Below are 17,015 nucleotides of genomic sequence, written 5' to 3'. Positions count from 1 at the left end.
ACCGTGGAGGCATACATAGGCTGGTGCTTTTTCCTATAGTGTGCAAGCACGGCCACCACTGATGGATTGCAGGGTGGTTGTAACCATGGAAACGAGCAGTGTATAATGTGATAGAAAAAAAGAATACAGCCAGCAAAGGAGGCAATACGGACAATCACAATACATTAGTATTAACTTTCTCTACATGATAAATACTATTTTGTGAAGTTAGACGACCCCTTTAAGGGTTGTACCAACAAGACAAGGAAACCAGTCTGACAATCAGCTGATCACTTTGGTCCTACTCCTGGTCACACATTGCTCCTGCAGCGGCCACTGCTGGGGAAATGTGGTACTACATGACACCGGCTTTGTACTTTGTAATACATGGCAGATCTGAGTCCTCCAGGAAGAGCTGCTCCTTCTGAGCTGCTCTCCACCATAGCTAATAGAAAGATTCCCTAGAGGGTGAATTTCCTTTACAAAGGTCATAATTTGTTACAGTTTGTATCCATTAAATCAACAAATCATTCGGAATATATATGATCACCCCCTTTAAATGGAGCCTTTCTGACAGTCAGCATTTTCCCCATAGAGAGATGCTTCATAAAATTCTTCTGGCCACGTACCACCTGGATAACCAACACTAAGCAGCGATTGGATTAAAACTTGATACTGTTACTTTCCCACAGCATCCTATTTGTCACAGTGTTTTTCCATCCACAGATATCTGACTTTTGCCACCAGTGGGATTTATGGGATAATATCCTTCTTGCGTCTGCCCCATATGGGCCGCACATGTGTGGGGTTCCCGTCTAATCCCATCTAAGGGTAATTCCTTTACTGCTTGCAGCCGTCAGTTCATTTCCCTCGTACTTTTCATCTTTTATTTGAAGTCACACTAATTGAACAGTCCCAGAGACTGACTGTTCTTTCCACTCAGAACACAAGAATGGATTGTTTATAGGGCACAAAGCTGATTTACTAACATCTAATAAGCCAAATTAAAAAGCAAGGGGATGGGAAATACAAGAAAGCCATGTAATAATGTATTGGTTTATGTATGTGCGGTGTGGCAGGAGCTGAAATCAGGAAATCTGAGCCATTTGGGAGACTGCAGATGAGTCTAGGGAATATGAGTCCATGGAAGTCAGTTTGAAATGTACATCTTGCTATCTAATGCATGGCCTTGTTGATTCTAGGCCTTCTAAGATGTCTGTTCTCTTTCCTTCAGGGGTAGTGAAGTTGCTTCTTTGGCATCTGTAGACTCAGAGACTAAGATTCTCTGAACTTGGGCCTAGATAGCAGGAGCATGCACACACATGTCTTCTGATCAGACTAGACTCCTTGCTTTAACTAGCCAGGGGGTGGACCCAGTCCATCACCCTGGTAACCTAAACAGTAAGACAAATTTAATTTTTTATTTTTTTAACTGTTAGGTTGCCGATACATTGCTATTGTATGTCCATGCATAACATAGTAGTTCCATTGCAGAAGGTTATAAACTGGTTTCCTATCATATAAACACACTTCTATTTTATTTTTAGTACCTGTATTACTGTCTCACTTCTTTTCTCTTTAGCCAAGTGAACCTGAAGACACTCCAGAATTAGCTGCTTTCCTACATAATTCCAGTGTCTCTCATGCAGTGAGTCGGAGGGACATAGCAGTGGCTGAGCCCCTGCGGCATAACCCCATCCCCACTAAACTACTGGTAAGAACATTGCATCACATCATAAGTAAAAGTGGCCAAAACAGAAGAACGCTCGTTCTTTTGACGGCCAACTCCCCGATATTCCTATTAACATCCAGACTATTTACAAAGATGGACTATCGTTCAGACAGTTTAACATCATTCATATTTGAAGAGTAAATAGTCAATAGGGGAGTCAAGGACCCCAGAGAATGTCACCCATGGCACGGAGATGCCACAGCTGTTTGACTATGCTCAACCTGCCTAGGTTTTCTGAAAGAATATTGAGGGGTCAGCAAAAGTCAACAGCTCCAGCATCTCCTTGTCTTGGAGAAAACACCATTTGACCAGTTGGTGCCCAAAAAAGAGCCCATGACCCTTGAATGCTTCCTCAAAGGCATGGACAGCTGAAGCTGTTTGACTAAGCTCAGTTCTGTTTGAACATGGACCTAAATAGTGGATGATCGAGTAATGACAGTAGAAATAATCTTTCTATTGTCGGAAACCTCTGCAAAAGGTTCTTAAAGGTCATTTTTAGCATATTTCATATATACTAAAAATTTTGATCAAGCTACTTGCAGCGTAGAAAGATTATGTTTGTCTAGGTTACCCTAGCACGTATATTAGGTTTAAGCAAGCAAGAAGTTTTATAATAGTCCAACAACACCAGCACCATCACTTCTTGGAGAAAATAGCACTTGACAATTTGTCTTATGGTTCCCAAAGGGAGCCCAGGATCCCTGAGACATAGTGACACCAAAGCGATGTAATACATCTAAACATGCATGCTCAGGTAAGCTAGGAAGGACATTCCTTGAAATGATCTTTCTACTCTTAGAACCTTCTCAGAAGGTTCTCAAAGACCGAGTCTTTTGCAGAGTAGAAAGATCATTTTCTAAACATCCTTCCTAGGTTACTGTAGCATCCATATTTAGTTATATACAGGTATGAGAATTGAGCATAGTCCAAAAGCTTTAGTACCTCCATGACTTGAGACAAAAAACATTTGACCATGTGGCTGATGGTGCCCAAAGGTCAAAGACTTTCAGCTGGTTCAGCTAAATCAGGCTACATATATCTACAGTTTATGGTATCTTCACTCTCCATCTGTGTATTGTCACGAGACAAGTATGACAACGACTGTATCTCATGGTTTGTGAGATCTTGTAAGATATGCATTTTTTTCACGTCGAAAATTAGAAACACATTTGATAATTTGCTCCAGGTCATTGGCTTGTTTTCTCGTCTGGAAACGTGTTATGTTACGATTTTTGTGTGATTGTTTTTGGAAGATTTTGTAGTTATTTTTTTGGCTCGTTGCACAGATCTGTTGTAGATAACAAGATGAATTTTGTAACATACCAGAACAGAAGTAGAAGTGAGGCTTTGTATGGACAATTGGTATCTATTAAACGGTTGTCTCATCATTTATAATTGAGCTGACCCTGACGATCAGCTGATCACCAAGGTCTGACCTCAAAAATCTCAGGAGCATTACACGGTTCTACAAAAATTAGGACGTTTTTGGTACCGGGGGTATAAATAATTTTGCATAATTTTGTGATGCTGAACATGAAAATGACATTGAAAATGTGAGATTCGTTCTTGTTCAGAGGTTACAGGAGTAGAGGGGGGGAAACTTAAAAAAAATGAAAATTTGAGAGTCGGTTGAAGGACAGCGAAAGAGAAACATAAAAGACTGTCAAAATTGTGTCAGCTAGTTTGTTAGGAAATGTCAGAGTCAAAAGTTTCCATCAGTTTGTAGATGAACTACAAGAAAATGGGCTGTCCCTGAAGCTGCATTTCCCCTATTCTAATACAAATGTCTTCCCCATTATCCCCTTCCCCACTGCCAATGGACTATAAACATCCAGTCGTTCGGCATATACAGTATCTCTGCAAAGAAGTTTTAAAATGTCCCTGCATAGATTGCAGCTGCACACTAATTGTGAGGCCGATATCAGTGACAGCAAGGCTCCCCATAGATTAGGGGCAGCAGGGCTCCCCACAGAAAATGCAGGGACGGTTTTCCACCATCCCTGCCTTCTCCATAGTTCTATATACAGCACTGCTGCTCCCTCCTCTGGGCCCAGCAGTCCTATGACCATCAGGAGCAGAGTCTGCGGAGTCAGAGTCAGTTGGGTCTTATCAGATCCAGATCACCTCTGCAGTAAGGTTGTACATGCACGTCCAACCTCTCGGGGGAATGTATCTGTGGGAATGTATATGTAACTGGGGCTTATAATAATCAAAATTGGAACAGAACATCCCTTGAACAGATAAATATGGAATACATAGATGTGCCGAGTCCTCCAGAGCGGGGGCCACTCTATTCAGCAGTTTTCTGGCATGACACCCCCTTGTTATGACATCTACAGTATATTCCTCTTATATTCAAGGCCTTTTGGTAGCATCGAGATTATCAATAAAAATCATACTTTCTGTTCATCTGGTTAACTTTTTTTTTTTTTTTACCCTTATGGGGGTCAAAATAATGAACTAATGAATGTAAAGGCTGCAATGAATGTGTTTTTGTGTGTTTCTTACTGCAGAATTGCACCAATGTGAAATGCTTAACAATCTCCTGCAAAGTAAAGCAATTAAAAGGCGCAGAGCGGGCGGTGATAAAGATACGGTCGCGGTTATGGGCTGAAACGTTCCTCCAGGTAACTACAGTGCTCACAGTGATATCATGGACTTGAGCTTTTCATACACTTATCATTTACAGTACGGTATACGTATTGCCTGTTATATGCCTCTAGAGAAGGTCACTACATATCCACAGCAGATGGGCACATACAGGGGCACAGCTACAGGGGGTGCAGAGGTAGCAATCACACCCTGGCACATAAGAAGATCCCGGTATTATGTAAGGCACATGGTAGGTGACAGACATTGCATATTCCAGCACTAGGCACATCGAAAAATTGTACATATACTGTAGTCAACTTAAAGGGCATCTGTCAGCAGTTTTGTACCTATGACAATGGCTGACCTGTTACATGTGCGCTTGGCAGCTGAAGGCATCGGTGTTGGTCCCATGTTCATATGTGCCCGCATTGCTAAGAAAAATTAAGTTTTACTATATGCAAATGAGCTTCTAGGAGCAACGGGGGCGTTACCATTACACCTAGAGGCTCTGGTCTCTCTGCAACTGCTGCGCCCTCTGCACTTTGATTAAGTTTACATGAAGTCAGGACCAGGTGTGATGACGTTTACACTGCCTGGTCCTGTCAATCAAAGTACAGAGGATGCAGGAGTTGGAGAGAGTAGAGCCTCTAGGTGTAATGGCAACGCCCCCGTTGCTCCAAGAGGCTCATTTGCATATATTAAAACATCATGTTTCTCAGCAATGTGGGCACATACGAACATGGGACCAACACAGATGCCTTCAGCTGCCAAGAGCTGCCAAGAGCACATGTAACAGGTCAGACAGTGTCATAGGTACAAAGCTGCTGACAGATGCCCTTTGATAATATGACGCTGGGATTATCTTGAGCGACTTGTACAGCTCTGTCCGTTCTCTGCTCGCACTTATACGATACCATTGTAGACAGTCAGCGAGGTACTTGTAGAGCAGCAGTAAGTGCAGTGACATAATGGTTGTTTGCGTTGTCCGGCGGCCAGGACCAGCTGCTTCTGGATAAATATATATTCATAAGATGATTCATCTCTATGAAATCGGATCTAGCAGTAAATGCTTGTCGTGCATGCTTCTTGTGGATGCTTCTTTTATAGTATTGTATTTCAATATTTTGCAAAAAAAAACAAAAACAATAATTAATTTTGCAAAAGTCTGACTTTTTTAAATGGAACTTTTATGGAATGCTAATTGTTTTATCTGCTGCTCTGAAAGTCTCAAAATCTATGGACACATAGTCACATTTTCCATCTGGTACAACAACTGCATTGAACCATGTATGGCCTCAGACGGCTGGAACCCCATGATCCTGAGAACAAGGAATGTCCCAGTGCCCTCTCCGCATTCTGGTTCACCACTCCATTCATCACGTAGACAGTGCTTCTTCCGTCTCATAGAAATGAATGGAGCAAGGAACCGACATGCGCCCTACCGATCCATTCAGAAAGTGACGCCTCAGTCTTGGAGTCCTATCCATCGCCCTTCTCCCTTGATTTTATATTTATCATTTATCAGGGGAGCACCCAGGAATTTTGTCTAGGGGGGGTCCGAACGTGTAGCGCACTGTGGCAATTCTTTTGCCCACCCATTTTTCAATACCCCTTTCATATTTAAAAATGCCTGGCCATTTCTAAAAGCCCTGTAGAAGTGGAAAAATGCGCACTGTGCAAAAATGGTAGCCCCGCCCATTATTAAAAGCCCCTCCTACATATAATAGGCCCCTCCCAACAAACACTGCACAGCTGACATTCTATAGTTGCGGCCTGTCTCTACACATCATATGGAGAGAGGGGGAGGCCTGTCCTGGCTGCACTGCCTGCTTTACATTATACAATAGACAGCAGGCTACAACCAGGAAGCTCCTCCGCTCTCCTCCCTCCCCCGATCCTGCTCAAGGCCTGTGGTTCCCTCCACCATCTGTCACCCGCCCGTGGCCTGCTGCCTACTTTGGCTATCCTCACCTAGCTCCGAATCCTCCATCTGCAAATGGCAGGGGGAGGAGCATCTCCTCTCCTACATAGCGCCACATGCCTCTTACATCCAGTGATGTCACCTTTGTTGTAGACGTTCTCTTTCTTTATCTTCTCCAATCAGACCAGACCGCCATGATGATTTTTCAGCCATCTCCCGTCTCTGCAGAGATTGAGAAACAGACATTAGTTTCCCACATTTCCATCATCTTCACATCTTCTGAACACCCTTTCCTGCCACCCCCAATACTGTGCCCGCTGTGCCCCCAATACTATACTGCAGAAACAGTCCCCCTGGAAATACTGCTACCACACAGATAGTGCCCCTTTCAATAATTATTGGCACACAGTGCTCTAAAAAATAACTGCGCCTAGACACTAATAGCATAAAGATAATGTCCCCCAAAAATAATTGTGCTAAGCTGATACTGTGCCAGGGTGCCCCCCAACAGTCCTCTCCAAAATCCCATCAATAGAAATAATTCTCTGCCAGAGCACACTTAGTAGTAATAATGCCCCTATAGTGCCCTAGTAATCATGTTCCTCATAGCCCCCCAGTAGTAGTAAAGCTCCCCATAATACCCCCTAGTAGTAATAATTCTCCTAATATGACAGTACATGAAATACCCCCGCTTAGTGCCCGCAGTTGAGCTAATGTCCCCATGTTTGCCAGTATAAAATACCCCTATATAGTGCCCCAGTAAATGCCCTCATACTGCTGCTCTCCCCCTTCCCCATAGTGTCCCCATAATATGCCAGTAAAAAAATGCCCCTTCTTAGTGCCCCCAGCAGATGCCCCTATAGTGCTCCTCTCCCCCATAATGTGCCAGTAAAAAATGACCCTTAGTGCCACCAGATGCCCCAATAGTGCTCCACTCCCCAATAGTGCCCCCAAATAATGCTCCATAGTGCCGCTGTCCCCTATAGTGACTCTCATACCGTGCCAGTAAAAAATGCCCCCTTAGTGCCACCAGATGCCATAGTGCCCCCCATAATATCCAATTAAAAAAGGCCCCTTTAGAGCCCCCACTTCCTCATAGTGCTCCTATAGTGCCAGATGCCCCATAGTGCCGCTCTCCCCTATAGTTCCCCCCATAATGTACCAATAAAAAAAAAAGCACCTTTAGAGCCCCCATAGTGCTCCTCTCCCCCATGGTGCCCCCCCATAATGTGCCAGTAAGAAATGCCCACATAGTGCCCCCCCCCCCCAAAATATGCAAGAAATAAATGCCCCCAGAGTGCCACTCACAAAAAAAATGCGGCTGTAAAAATGCCCCCATAGTGCCAGCCCCCGCTGTGTGCTGCCCGGCTCAGGCGGTGCGATGATAATGACGTCATTGCGCCGCCTGAGCTTTAGTGCCTGCGGCCTATCAGAAGAACAGGGAAGGGAGACGCCTCTTCCTCCTCTGCCCTGCCGCAGCACAGCCACCTGTATCGCCGTTCTGAGGACAGCGATGCAAATGAATATGGAGATGAGCGCTTCCACAATGGAAGAGCTCGTCTCCTACTGCCCCCCCCCCCCCCCCCCACCGCCGCCGGCAACTAAAACCAGGGCCGCGCCGCCTGTGGTGATTGCCAGTGCGGCCATGAGGGATAAAAAAATAAATAAATATTCACTGGTTGTTCTACGGGGGGGGGGGGGGGGGGGGGGGGGGTCCAGACCCGCTGGACCACCCCTGTCAGTGCGCCACTGTCACTTATCCTGTAGATAGGTAATGAATCTGGGATAACCATTTTATCATAAACGTGGAGAAACACAAAGATTAAAGGGCTATTCCAGTTAGTAAAAGTTTGGAAGAAAGCAGCAGTCCCTGAGCAGTCCTTAGGTTAGCATCACACGGCCCAGGTTGGCACTGTTCTGGGGATAGGATATAGCAGTATTACTGTCATATTGTGCACGTATATGGTCATAAGTCAGGCCTGTTATAGCGAGGGGGCCACGAGCCGCATGGATTACAGACTCTTGTTTTTACTGTCTGTCTGACCATAAACAGTTTAGATGGATGACATTGACTTACTGATTGTTTCCTGGGGCTCAGAGCAGGTGGCCTTCCGATATTTAAAGGGGTTCGTCACTTTGGGTAGCATAGCTGAAATAAAAAGAAACCTGCAAAGGAAAGAGAGCAGCACCAGGGTACCTTGGGCCCAGCAGAGAACATAAATCTGATGGAGCCCCCTTCCATGTATACAGAACAAAAAAGTCTAATAATTATTGTGACTAAGACCTCATGCCCACGACCGTACCAATTTTGCGGTCCACAGATCACGGATCGGCAAAATACGAGTGGGGTCCGTGTGCCGTCCATATTTTATTTGCGGACCCATTGTTGTCAACGCGACTCACACAGATGATGTGTATGTTTTTTACGTCCATTTTACAAAAAGACAGAACATGTTCTATACTGGTCAGCAAAATGCGGATCCATTGCAGTCGATGGGTCAGCAAAAAATGCGGTTGCAACACGGACTGCATCTGTATTTTTACAGATCTGCAAACTGGATACGGTTGCGCACAAGCAGCCTTAGGCTACCTGCACACTACCGTATGTCTTTTGTGGTCTGCAAAAGACAGATACCGGCCATCTGCACGCCGCCATATTTTTTTTCACCTCTGTAGAAATGTCCTATTCTTGTCCACAAAATGGACATTCATGAACATGTTCTATCTTTTTGGTGGACCGGCAGATGCGGACAGCACACAGTGGGATGTCTGCATTTTTTGCTGCTCTGTTGAAATGAATGGGTCCGCATCTGATCCGTAAAAAAATGCAGATCAGATGCGGAAAGAAATATACGTTCGTGTGCATGGAGCCTCAAAGGAGTTTTCTGAGATTTTAATACGGATGATCTATCCTCAAGATAGGTCATCACTATGTGATCGGTGGGAGCCTGACACCCAGGACCCCCGCAGATTGCTGTTTGAGAAGGTAGCGGTGCTCGCAATAGCACCGCAGCCTTCTTGCAGCTTTTCCTAGGCCAGTGAGGTCACGTTCATTGGTCGTAGAAGTGAATGGTGCTGAGTGCAATACCAAGCACGGCCACTATACAATGTACGGCGCTGTGCTTGTTAAGCAAGGAGAAGGCAGCGACATTCACAGGAGTGGCGGTGCCTTCTCAAACAGCTTATCGGCAGAGGTGGCGGGTGTCAGACCCCAACTGATCAGATATTGATCACCTATCCTGAGGATCGGTCATCAGTATAAAAATCTCGGAAAACCCTTTTAACCCATAAAGAGTTATCCCTGGTATGAGTAATGCTTTACAGAACAGCTTCAAATGGGGGTGTCTTTTAATGGAAATTTGAGTTATTTGGGGCCCATTAGTGCATCCGAACTAGGGCCCAAGAGTGGATTCTCCGTTGTTCTTGTGGGCCTGTCCATCCCAGTGCATGTAAGGAAGCAGCAGTAGTGGAGAACACATATTGATTATCGGACTCATCTGGATCCATTGTACAAATGTATGAAATCACAGCAACCATAAAAAGTCCAGTTTTGAGATAAAACCAGCTCCTCGCCTCTCCTGGGAACTCTATATATAGAATGAGATTGTGGAGACAAAACAAAGGAAGAAAGGCATTAAATATGTGCGTGTGATACGAGGTCTGCAAGGAATTATTTTGGGAAGAGAAGCCATAAATTATTCTATTCTGCTCCAGTTTTTCTTTAATTGGAAGTAAATGCTGTGCCCAATGTCAGGGAGGCTCCACATTTTAGAAAAGTTTTCCCTGGACTGCAGAGGATGAAATGTGAATCTTACACTTCTGCTGACATCTGGCACTGGGCCAGTTATCTATCAGCTTACTAAAAGCTTGTTTGACTGTGGACGTCTGCTTTGTATTCTTGAGGCTCTCTGGGGGATTCTTGAAGGTGATTTAGAAAGCCCTGAATCTGGGATTTTGATTTGGAAAGATGGAAAAGTCGTTGTGGATGTTGAAGCCATCAGTGTACACGGTGCTGGTCTTGTCTGTCATCAGATGGTTTTTACATAAACATTCTATGTTGACATGAGAAGGAGAACCTCAAGAAGAAGACCACATCCACCACAGAACATGACCGCTGGAATAGGGATTAAAGATACTAAAAAAAAAAAGACCCTCTCGGCAGGGATTCTTATTTGGTTTAAAGACCATATGGGCTCATTTCGAAAGATCTTACCGAATTAAACAGCAGTGGGTACATCTTAGAAGTTCAGACCACACGATCCCTGACACATGGTGGTACGTGGGTGTTGTATAAATCAGGAAAGGTTTCGGGCACTCAGGCTTAGTACCAGAATCTGTTTTAGCCCCCCCCCCCCCCCCCACCCACCCATGGAGGTTATGTTTCAGAACAAATGAAAACATCTGAGTGACAACCTGAACGACTATGCTTCCTGTTGTCACTTTTGCAAAAATGGCCGACGCAACCAAAGATATGGCAGTATCCCTTTGTATAAAACATAATTACCTTGAAATGTTGTGTATTGTATATACTGTAGCATTGCGTACTCATATAATGTTCTTGTTGCAGAGGGACAATGAATATTACTCACTTACCGCCAGTGTGTCGTTCGAAGTAAAGAAGATGCCGTATAGTGTTCAACCGGCCAAACTGCCTGCGGCAAGTATAGCTGTGAGTACATAATGACGTTCTCTTACTATTCATAACTGTTGTAGTGTCAAGGCATTTGTGTTCTGCAGGGGTGGGCCTAGGGGCGTGACTTTATGTTTCAGTCTGTAATAGGGCCTCTACCTATTGTGACATTTATAACACAGGTGCCTACTTGTATGGGGGTAACCTCGGGCATCAGGGCCTGTTTTCAAAAGCTACTTCGGCAGTATCTATAGCTATGCCCCAGGTGCAAACATTTATGGTGCATGTCAGAATGCTAACCTCTGATGTCCTTTTCAGCACGAGGCACAATCCCGCCATCTCTTTACAATTCTCACCACAGACAACCCCTTTAATATGATCTCCATAGGCTCAGTTACTGAGATGCCCAACAAACAGTTGCCCAGTTCCCTGAAGACAGGAACTGATCGAATGGCTAAAGCACCTGGATGTTAGTTGCTCTGCAGAGGAGGTCCCAGGTAGGGCACTCATAAACCCTAAAAGTGCGTATGGACTGATGGGACAATTCAGGGACAATGGAGAATATGACACAATGGATGTATACCGGTGGAAGGTTCTTCTTGTGGAGATCCAGCTGGTGTAGGTAGTCTTACAGGCAGTGCTCCCTGGGAAATTAGCTTTCTTCCAGAAATGTGAAAACTGTCTCTTTAGTGCCAGTGTCTGACCTATTAGAGAGCCTTGAAACATGACTTGGGATGTAAGCCAAACCAGAGACATCCACCCATTTTTTGGTCCTCATCAGTTAGGATTAGGGCTCTGTTTGGCCGGTTGGGAGGCCTTTCAAGCAGCCTTTTGTCTAATGAAAAAAAATAAAACATAGGAAGAGAAAGGTTACATTATATGTGCCGTATATTTTGGTCCGGTGTAATATGACTGCACTTTAGCATCCATATTATAGTTTTTTTTTATTTAAAGCCTAGGATAGCACTTCCCTTCTCCACAATGCATAAAAATGTCATATGAATCACAAAAATGTGCACTTTTGCAAGTGCAGTGAGCCCAGGAAGGGGAGGATGGGAGCAGCGGTAGTGGCTTCAATGGTGGTAGTAGTGCTCACAGTTCACGGTGGCTATCTTGCCTCTGGCGCTCCATAGGGCTGTGCAGTGACTGCAGGGCGCACCCTTGTATTGAGGCTCCTGCCTGCTGGTATTTGGGGTTCCCTTGATATTGGATAGTTGGCAGGGCCGGTGCAAGGATTTTTGCCGCCCTAGGCAATCACATATGTTCCACCTGTTTCTCAGCATTTAAATTAAAAGAGAGTTACATGTTGCAATAAAGCCCCCTATTAAGAATGGTGGAGAATAACTACCATAACTTAAGCCATAGCTAAAGAAACAAGCCTGGGGCGAAAAACAATAAGGTGCCCCCCCCCCCCCCCCCCATGACACTTGATGACTTTTACAGAAGAAACTGTATATTGTGTAGCACAGTGTAGAGGTATACTGTATATTGTGTGGCACAGTGTAGAGGTATACTGTATATTGTGTGGCACAGTGTAGAGGTATACTGTATATTGTGTGGCACAGTGTAGCGGTATACTGTATATTGTGGGGCACAGTGTAGAGGTATACTGTATATTGTGTGGCACAGTGTAGCGGTATACTGTATATTGTGTGGCACAGTGTAGGCTATATGTGTATAACATAAACATAATTCATATGAAATCTTACAATTACTTGGCTTGGCCCTTGGGGATCTCGGACAACACTTCAACACTTTGGTCGGGGGCTCGGTGGAGCTGATGTTGTGTTTTATCCTAATGAGAAAGATTTCATAATAAGGATTTGGAGAAGGTACAGAGGGATAGCAGAGCAGGGAGAGGATGGTGCTGCTACTAGGGGGTCATACCATGGGGGAGTAATAAAGCCCACAATAATGCCCCCCCCCCCTAGTAATAATTCTCCTTATAATGTGACAGTGCAAAAAATACCCCCTTGTAATGCCCCCAGTTGAGCTAATGTCCCCATAGTGCCCCCATAATGTGCCAGTATAAAATACCCCTATATAGTGCTCCCAGTAAATGCCCCCATAGTGCTCCTCTCCCCCCTCCCTCCTAGTGCCCCCCATAATGTACCAGTATAAAATGCCCCATATATAGTGCCCCAGTAGATGCCCTCAGTGTCCCCCATAATTTGTAAGTATAAAATACCCCTTCTCAGTGCCCCCGTAGATGACCCCCATAGTACTCCTCTCCCACCTTCCCCATAGTACCCACCATAATGTGTCCCAGTATAAAATGCCCCTATACAGAGCCCCCATATAAAATAGCCGTTCTTTGTGGCCTCAGTAGATGCCCCTATAGTGCCCCCAATAATGTGCCAGTAAGAAGTGCCCCCAATAATGTGCCAGTAAGAAGTGCCCCCAATGTGCCAGTAAAATGTGCCCTCATAGATGCCCCCCAATCATGTGCCAGTAGCCAGAGCCCCCCCATATCATGTGCCAGTAGCCAGAGCCCCCCCTATATCATGTGCCAGTAGCCAGAGCCCCCCCCCCCCTATATCATGTGCTAGTAGCCAGAGCCCCCCTATATCATGTGCCAGTGACCTGGGCCCCCCATCAACATGTGCCAGTAGCCATAGCCCCCCCTATCATGTGCCAGTAGCCATAGGGCCCCCCCTATATCATGTGCCAGTAGCCATAGGGCCCCCCTATCATGTGCCAGTAGCCATAGGGCCCCCCTATCATGTGCCAGTAGCCATAGGCCCCCCCTATCATGTGCCAGTAGCCATAGGGCCCCCCCTATCATGTGCCAGTAGCCATAGGGCCCCCCCTATCATGTGCCAGTAGCCATAGGGCCCCCCTATCATGTGCCAGTAGCCATAGGGCCCCCCCCCATTATGTGCCAGTAGCCATAGGGCCCCCCTATCATGTCCCAGTAGCCATAGGCCCCCCTATCCCTATCATGTCCCAGTAGCCATAGGCCCCCCGATCATGTGCCAGTAGCCAGAGCCCCCGTCATGTGCCAGCCCAGTAGCCACCAGTATTGACAACAACAACAAAAAAAAAACACTTAAACTTACCTCCATGTCAGCGATGCGTTGCAGGCCTCTTCCGGCCTATGTCCCGCGCTGTACGGCTCAGGACTCAGGCGGTGCGATGACGTCATAGCGCCGCCTGCGCCGGCCTCTGATAGGCTGCCGGCCTAGTGCCTGCAGCCTATCAGAAGAAGGGGAAGGGACACGCCTCTCCCTCCCCTGCCCTGCTGCACAGCCATCTGTATCGTTGTCCTGAAGACGGCGATACAGATGACTGGAGATGAGCTCATCTCCGTGTGACACGTGTCCTGCCTATAGTTAGTTGCGGGCCGGCGCCCCTAAGGACTCTATAGAAGCGCCAGCCCTGCTTACTAGAGCGGCGGCGCAGCTTCCGGTTCCGGCGCCCCCTGCTAAATTGCGCCCTAGGCGGCTGCCTAGGTCACCTTACAGGTGGCGCCGGCCCTAATAGTTGGCAGGGTGCAAGATCAGGGTATGGCAGATGCAGGGGATAGCAGATGATGGTGGAGTCCCATTCTCTTTACTGGGGAGGATGAGAGTTGCAGTACAGATAGCAACAGACACAATTTCTGAGGTATAACACAATACAGTCTTCTCCCAATAGCTGTGTATAGGCAGCAATGATGGTAGGAGAAGTCTCTTAGTCTCACTCTCTAAACACATTGCAAGTTTCCAAGATGATCACTGGCGTGCAAAACTGTCCCAGTCAGTCCTGTAGTTCCCGAGCTGAGAACTGCCCATGCTTATTATAGCGGCAGCTAAGCGCAGATCACCACGTGACCTTAGGGTTCAGTTCAGTCTTGTAGGTGCAGATATTTTGGCTTAAATATGGACAGACACTGAAATTCGGCTGTATCACAGGCTGAACTTTGACCTTACTCTCAGCCGAACCATTCCCTCCCATACTACTACCCCTAGCAGGTAACGCCCCCCCCCCCCCCTTCCTAAACGCCCACAATTTCATAGACAATTTTACTTTCACACTCGTGTTTGGTGCGGATCCATCATGGATCTGAACAGACGGATCCGTTCAGATAATACAACCGTCTGCATCTGTTCAGAACGGATCCGTTTGTATTATTTTTAACATAGCCAAGACGGATCCGTCTTGAACACCATTGAAAGTCAATGGAGGACGGATCCGTTTTATATTGTGCCGGATTGTGTCATAGAAAACGGATCCGTCCGCAGTGACTTACATTGTGTGTCAGAACGGATCCGTTTGGCTCAGTTTCGTCAGACGGACACCAAAACGCTGCAAGCAGCCTCCAGAGCGGAATGGAGACGGAACGGAGGCAAACTGATGCATTCTGAGCGGATCCTTTTCCATCCAGAATGCATTAGGACAAAACTGATTTTTGGACCGTTTGTGAGAGCCCTGAACGGATGTCACAAACGGAAAGCCAAAACGCCAGTTTGAAAGTAGCCTTAAAGGTTTGTCTCATCCGTCAATGGATACAAATTTGCAGCACGTGGTAACCATTTTTGACCACAACGCGGGGCCAATTCTCCAGTGCAATACCCGTGTCTACTCAGCGCATATAATGAGACTCTAAGCTCACTGTATATTTGATGTTCCCTAATAACACTTCACTCGCCCTCGTAAATTGTACACTTCGCTAGACACTGAATGAGAGACTGGAGGATTTTTACTAAGAGAAGAAGCAATGACTTGGGATGCAATGGCTGGAAATAATCCTAAAGAAAACATGGACGGAGCTGAGGGCAATTAATATTATTGACATCTGTTTACGGTATTCTGCGTGCTTACACAGCTATGCGACCCCTGCTGTGTGCGCTTCTGATGAATGGAAAAAGGAGCAAAGAGCGTTGAAATCGGGCCCGGGATATGTGACATTTGGCATGTGCAGAACTTAAACACTAAAGCAAATATTTTCTAAATGCTGCGTATAATAGAGACCCTGAAGGTACAAATGTGTTTTGCCTCTGTACAAGCCTGGACCGTGGGGAGGTAATTGGTTCAGAGTCTGTAGCCCTTAGGCATCAAGAAAGAATTGTTCATCCAAATTCAACTTTTTTTTAAGATCAGCGGTATAACGTGCTCATAAAAACTATTCAACAGCTTCCCCCAACTTGCATTAATAAATTATTATGCATTTAAAAGGGGTTCTCCACTTTGGACAATCCCAATTGGGTAGAAGGGTTTCTTGGTTACTGAGTGTCCCACAGTGATCAGCTCTGATCTAGGAAGAAAGCTGGCAGCAAGTGTTCCATTTTCCTGCAGCACCACCACAGGCTAAACAAAGTATTACACTGTATCCATTGGTAGCAATGAGTTGTTTGTGTAATACAGGACAGGTCCTCCAGGGTGAGACACTCTTTGTGACTGCTTTCCACTCTAGCCAAGAAATGAGGATCCTGAATATGAGATTATGAGAAAATGGATTTTCTTAAACTGAACAACCCTAACAAATCTTTTCTTTTTGACACTGATGACCAAAAACAGAAAACAGCTCTAAATAATTTATCCTCAATTATTAAAATTACTGCATACAAAACAATTAAAACCTGTGACCTTCCTGAAAGGGAAATGCATAGTTGATGCTTGATGTATGAGAAGCGAGATCGGTGGTTGATTGCCATAGTGGCTTCTATCTGAAAAGGGTTGTCTGTGTGAGTATAGAGTTGTCTATGTGTGCATCTAGGTCAGACCTGGGCAAACTACGGCCCGCGGGCCGTATACGGCCCGGCGGACCTTTTAATCCGGCCCCCGGGCGGAGCCAGAGGCGTGCCAAGCAACGATACCCCTCCTCCGCGAATGAAGAGGACTTCCGACTCGGCGTGCTGCGTGTGGCATGGCGCGGTGGCAGGGAGGCAGCGTCAGCGGCAGTACTGTCTAGGTAAGACACAGCAGGGGGGGGGGTGCCTCGTGCGAGCCGTACCCGGGACCCGGCCGGCCGCAATTATTCCCTTCTCTGTAACAGCGCAGCGCCCGCGGCTCTCATAGTATCGGCTGTGACTGTCTGACACTGACAGTCACAGAGCCGACAAGCATGAAGCTGCGGCCGCCTCCCCCTGTGCTGTGTGTAGTCAGTGTGACTAACACATGGCTGATCATCTCTGAGCATTACGTTTCTAAAGGCAAGGGGGGGGGGAGGGGTGTGTACT

General features: G+C 46.1%; 1 protein-coding gene across 2 annotated transcripts in view; it reads left to right on the top strand.

Annotated features, from left to right (window-relative positions):
* The window catches only part of ITGA8 (integrin subunit alpha 8), a 167,424-nt gene that overhangs the window by 134,686 nt on the left and 15,723 nt on the right, over nt 1–17,015 (top strand). For both annotated transcript variants that reach the window (XM_040434555.1, XM_040434556.1), the window contains exons 26-28: nt 1,562–1,693; nt 4,225–4,338; nt 10,792–10,893. In XM_040434555.1, the coding sequence (XP_040290489.1) occupies nt 1,562–1,693; nt 4,225–4,338; nt 10,792–10,893 (348 nt within the window). The remainder of the gene's footprint in view (nt 1–1,561; nt 1,694–4,224; nt 4,339–10,791; nt 10,894–17,015) is intronic.

This window comes from Bufo bufo, chromosome 5, assembly GCF_905171765.1.
Source record: "Bufo bufo chromosome 5, aBufBuf1.1, whole genome shotgun sequence".
NCBI classification, from domain to species: Eukaryota; Metazoa; Chordata; class Amphibia; order Anura; family Bufonidae; genus Bufo; species Bufo bufo.
Note: the sequence above shows the minus strand (reverse complement) of the source record. Positions and strands in the feature narration are given on the sequence as shown.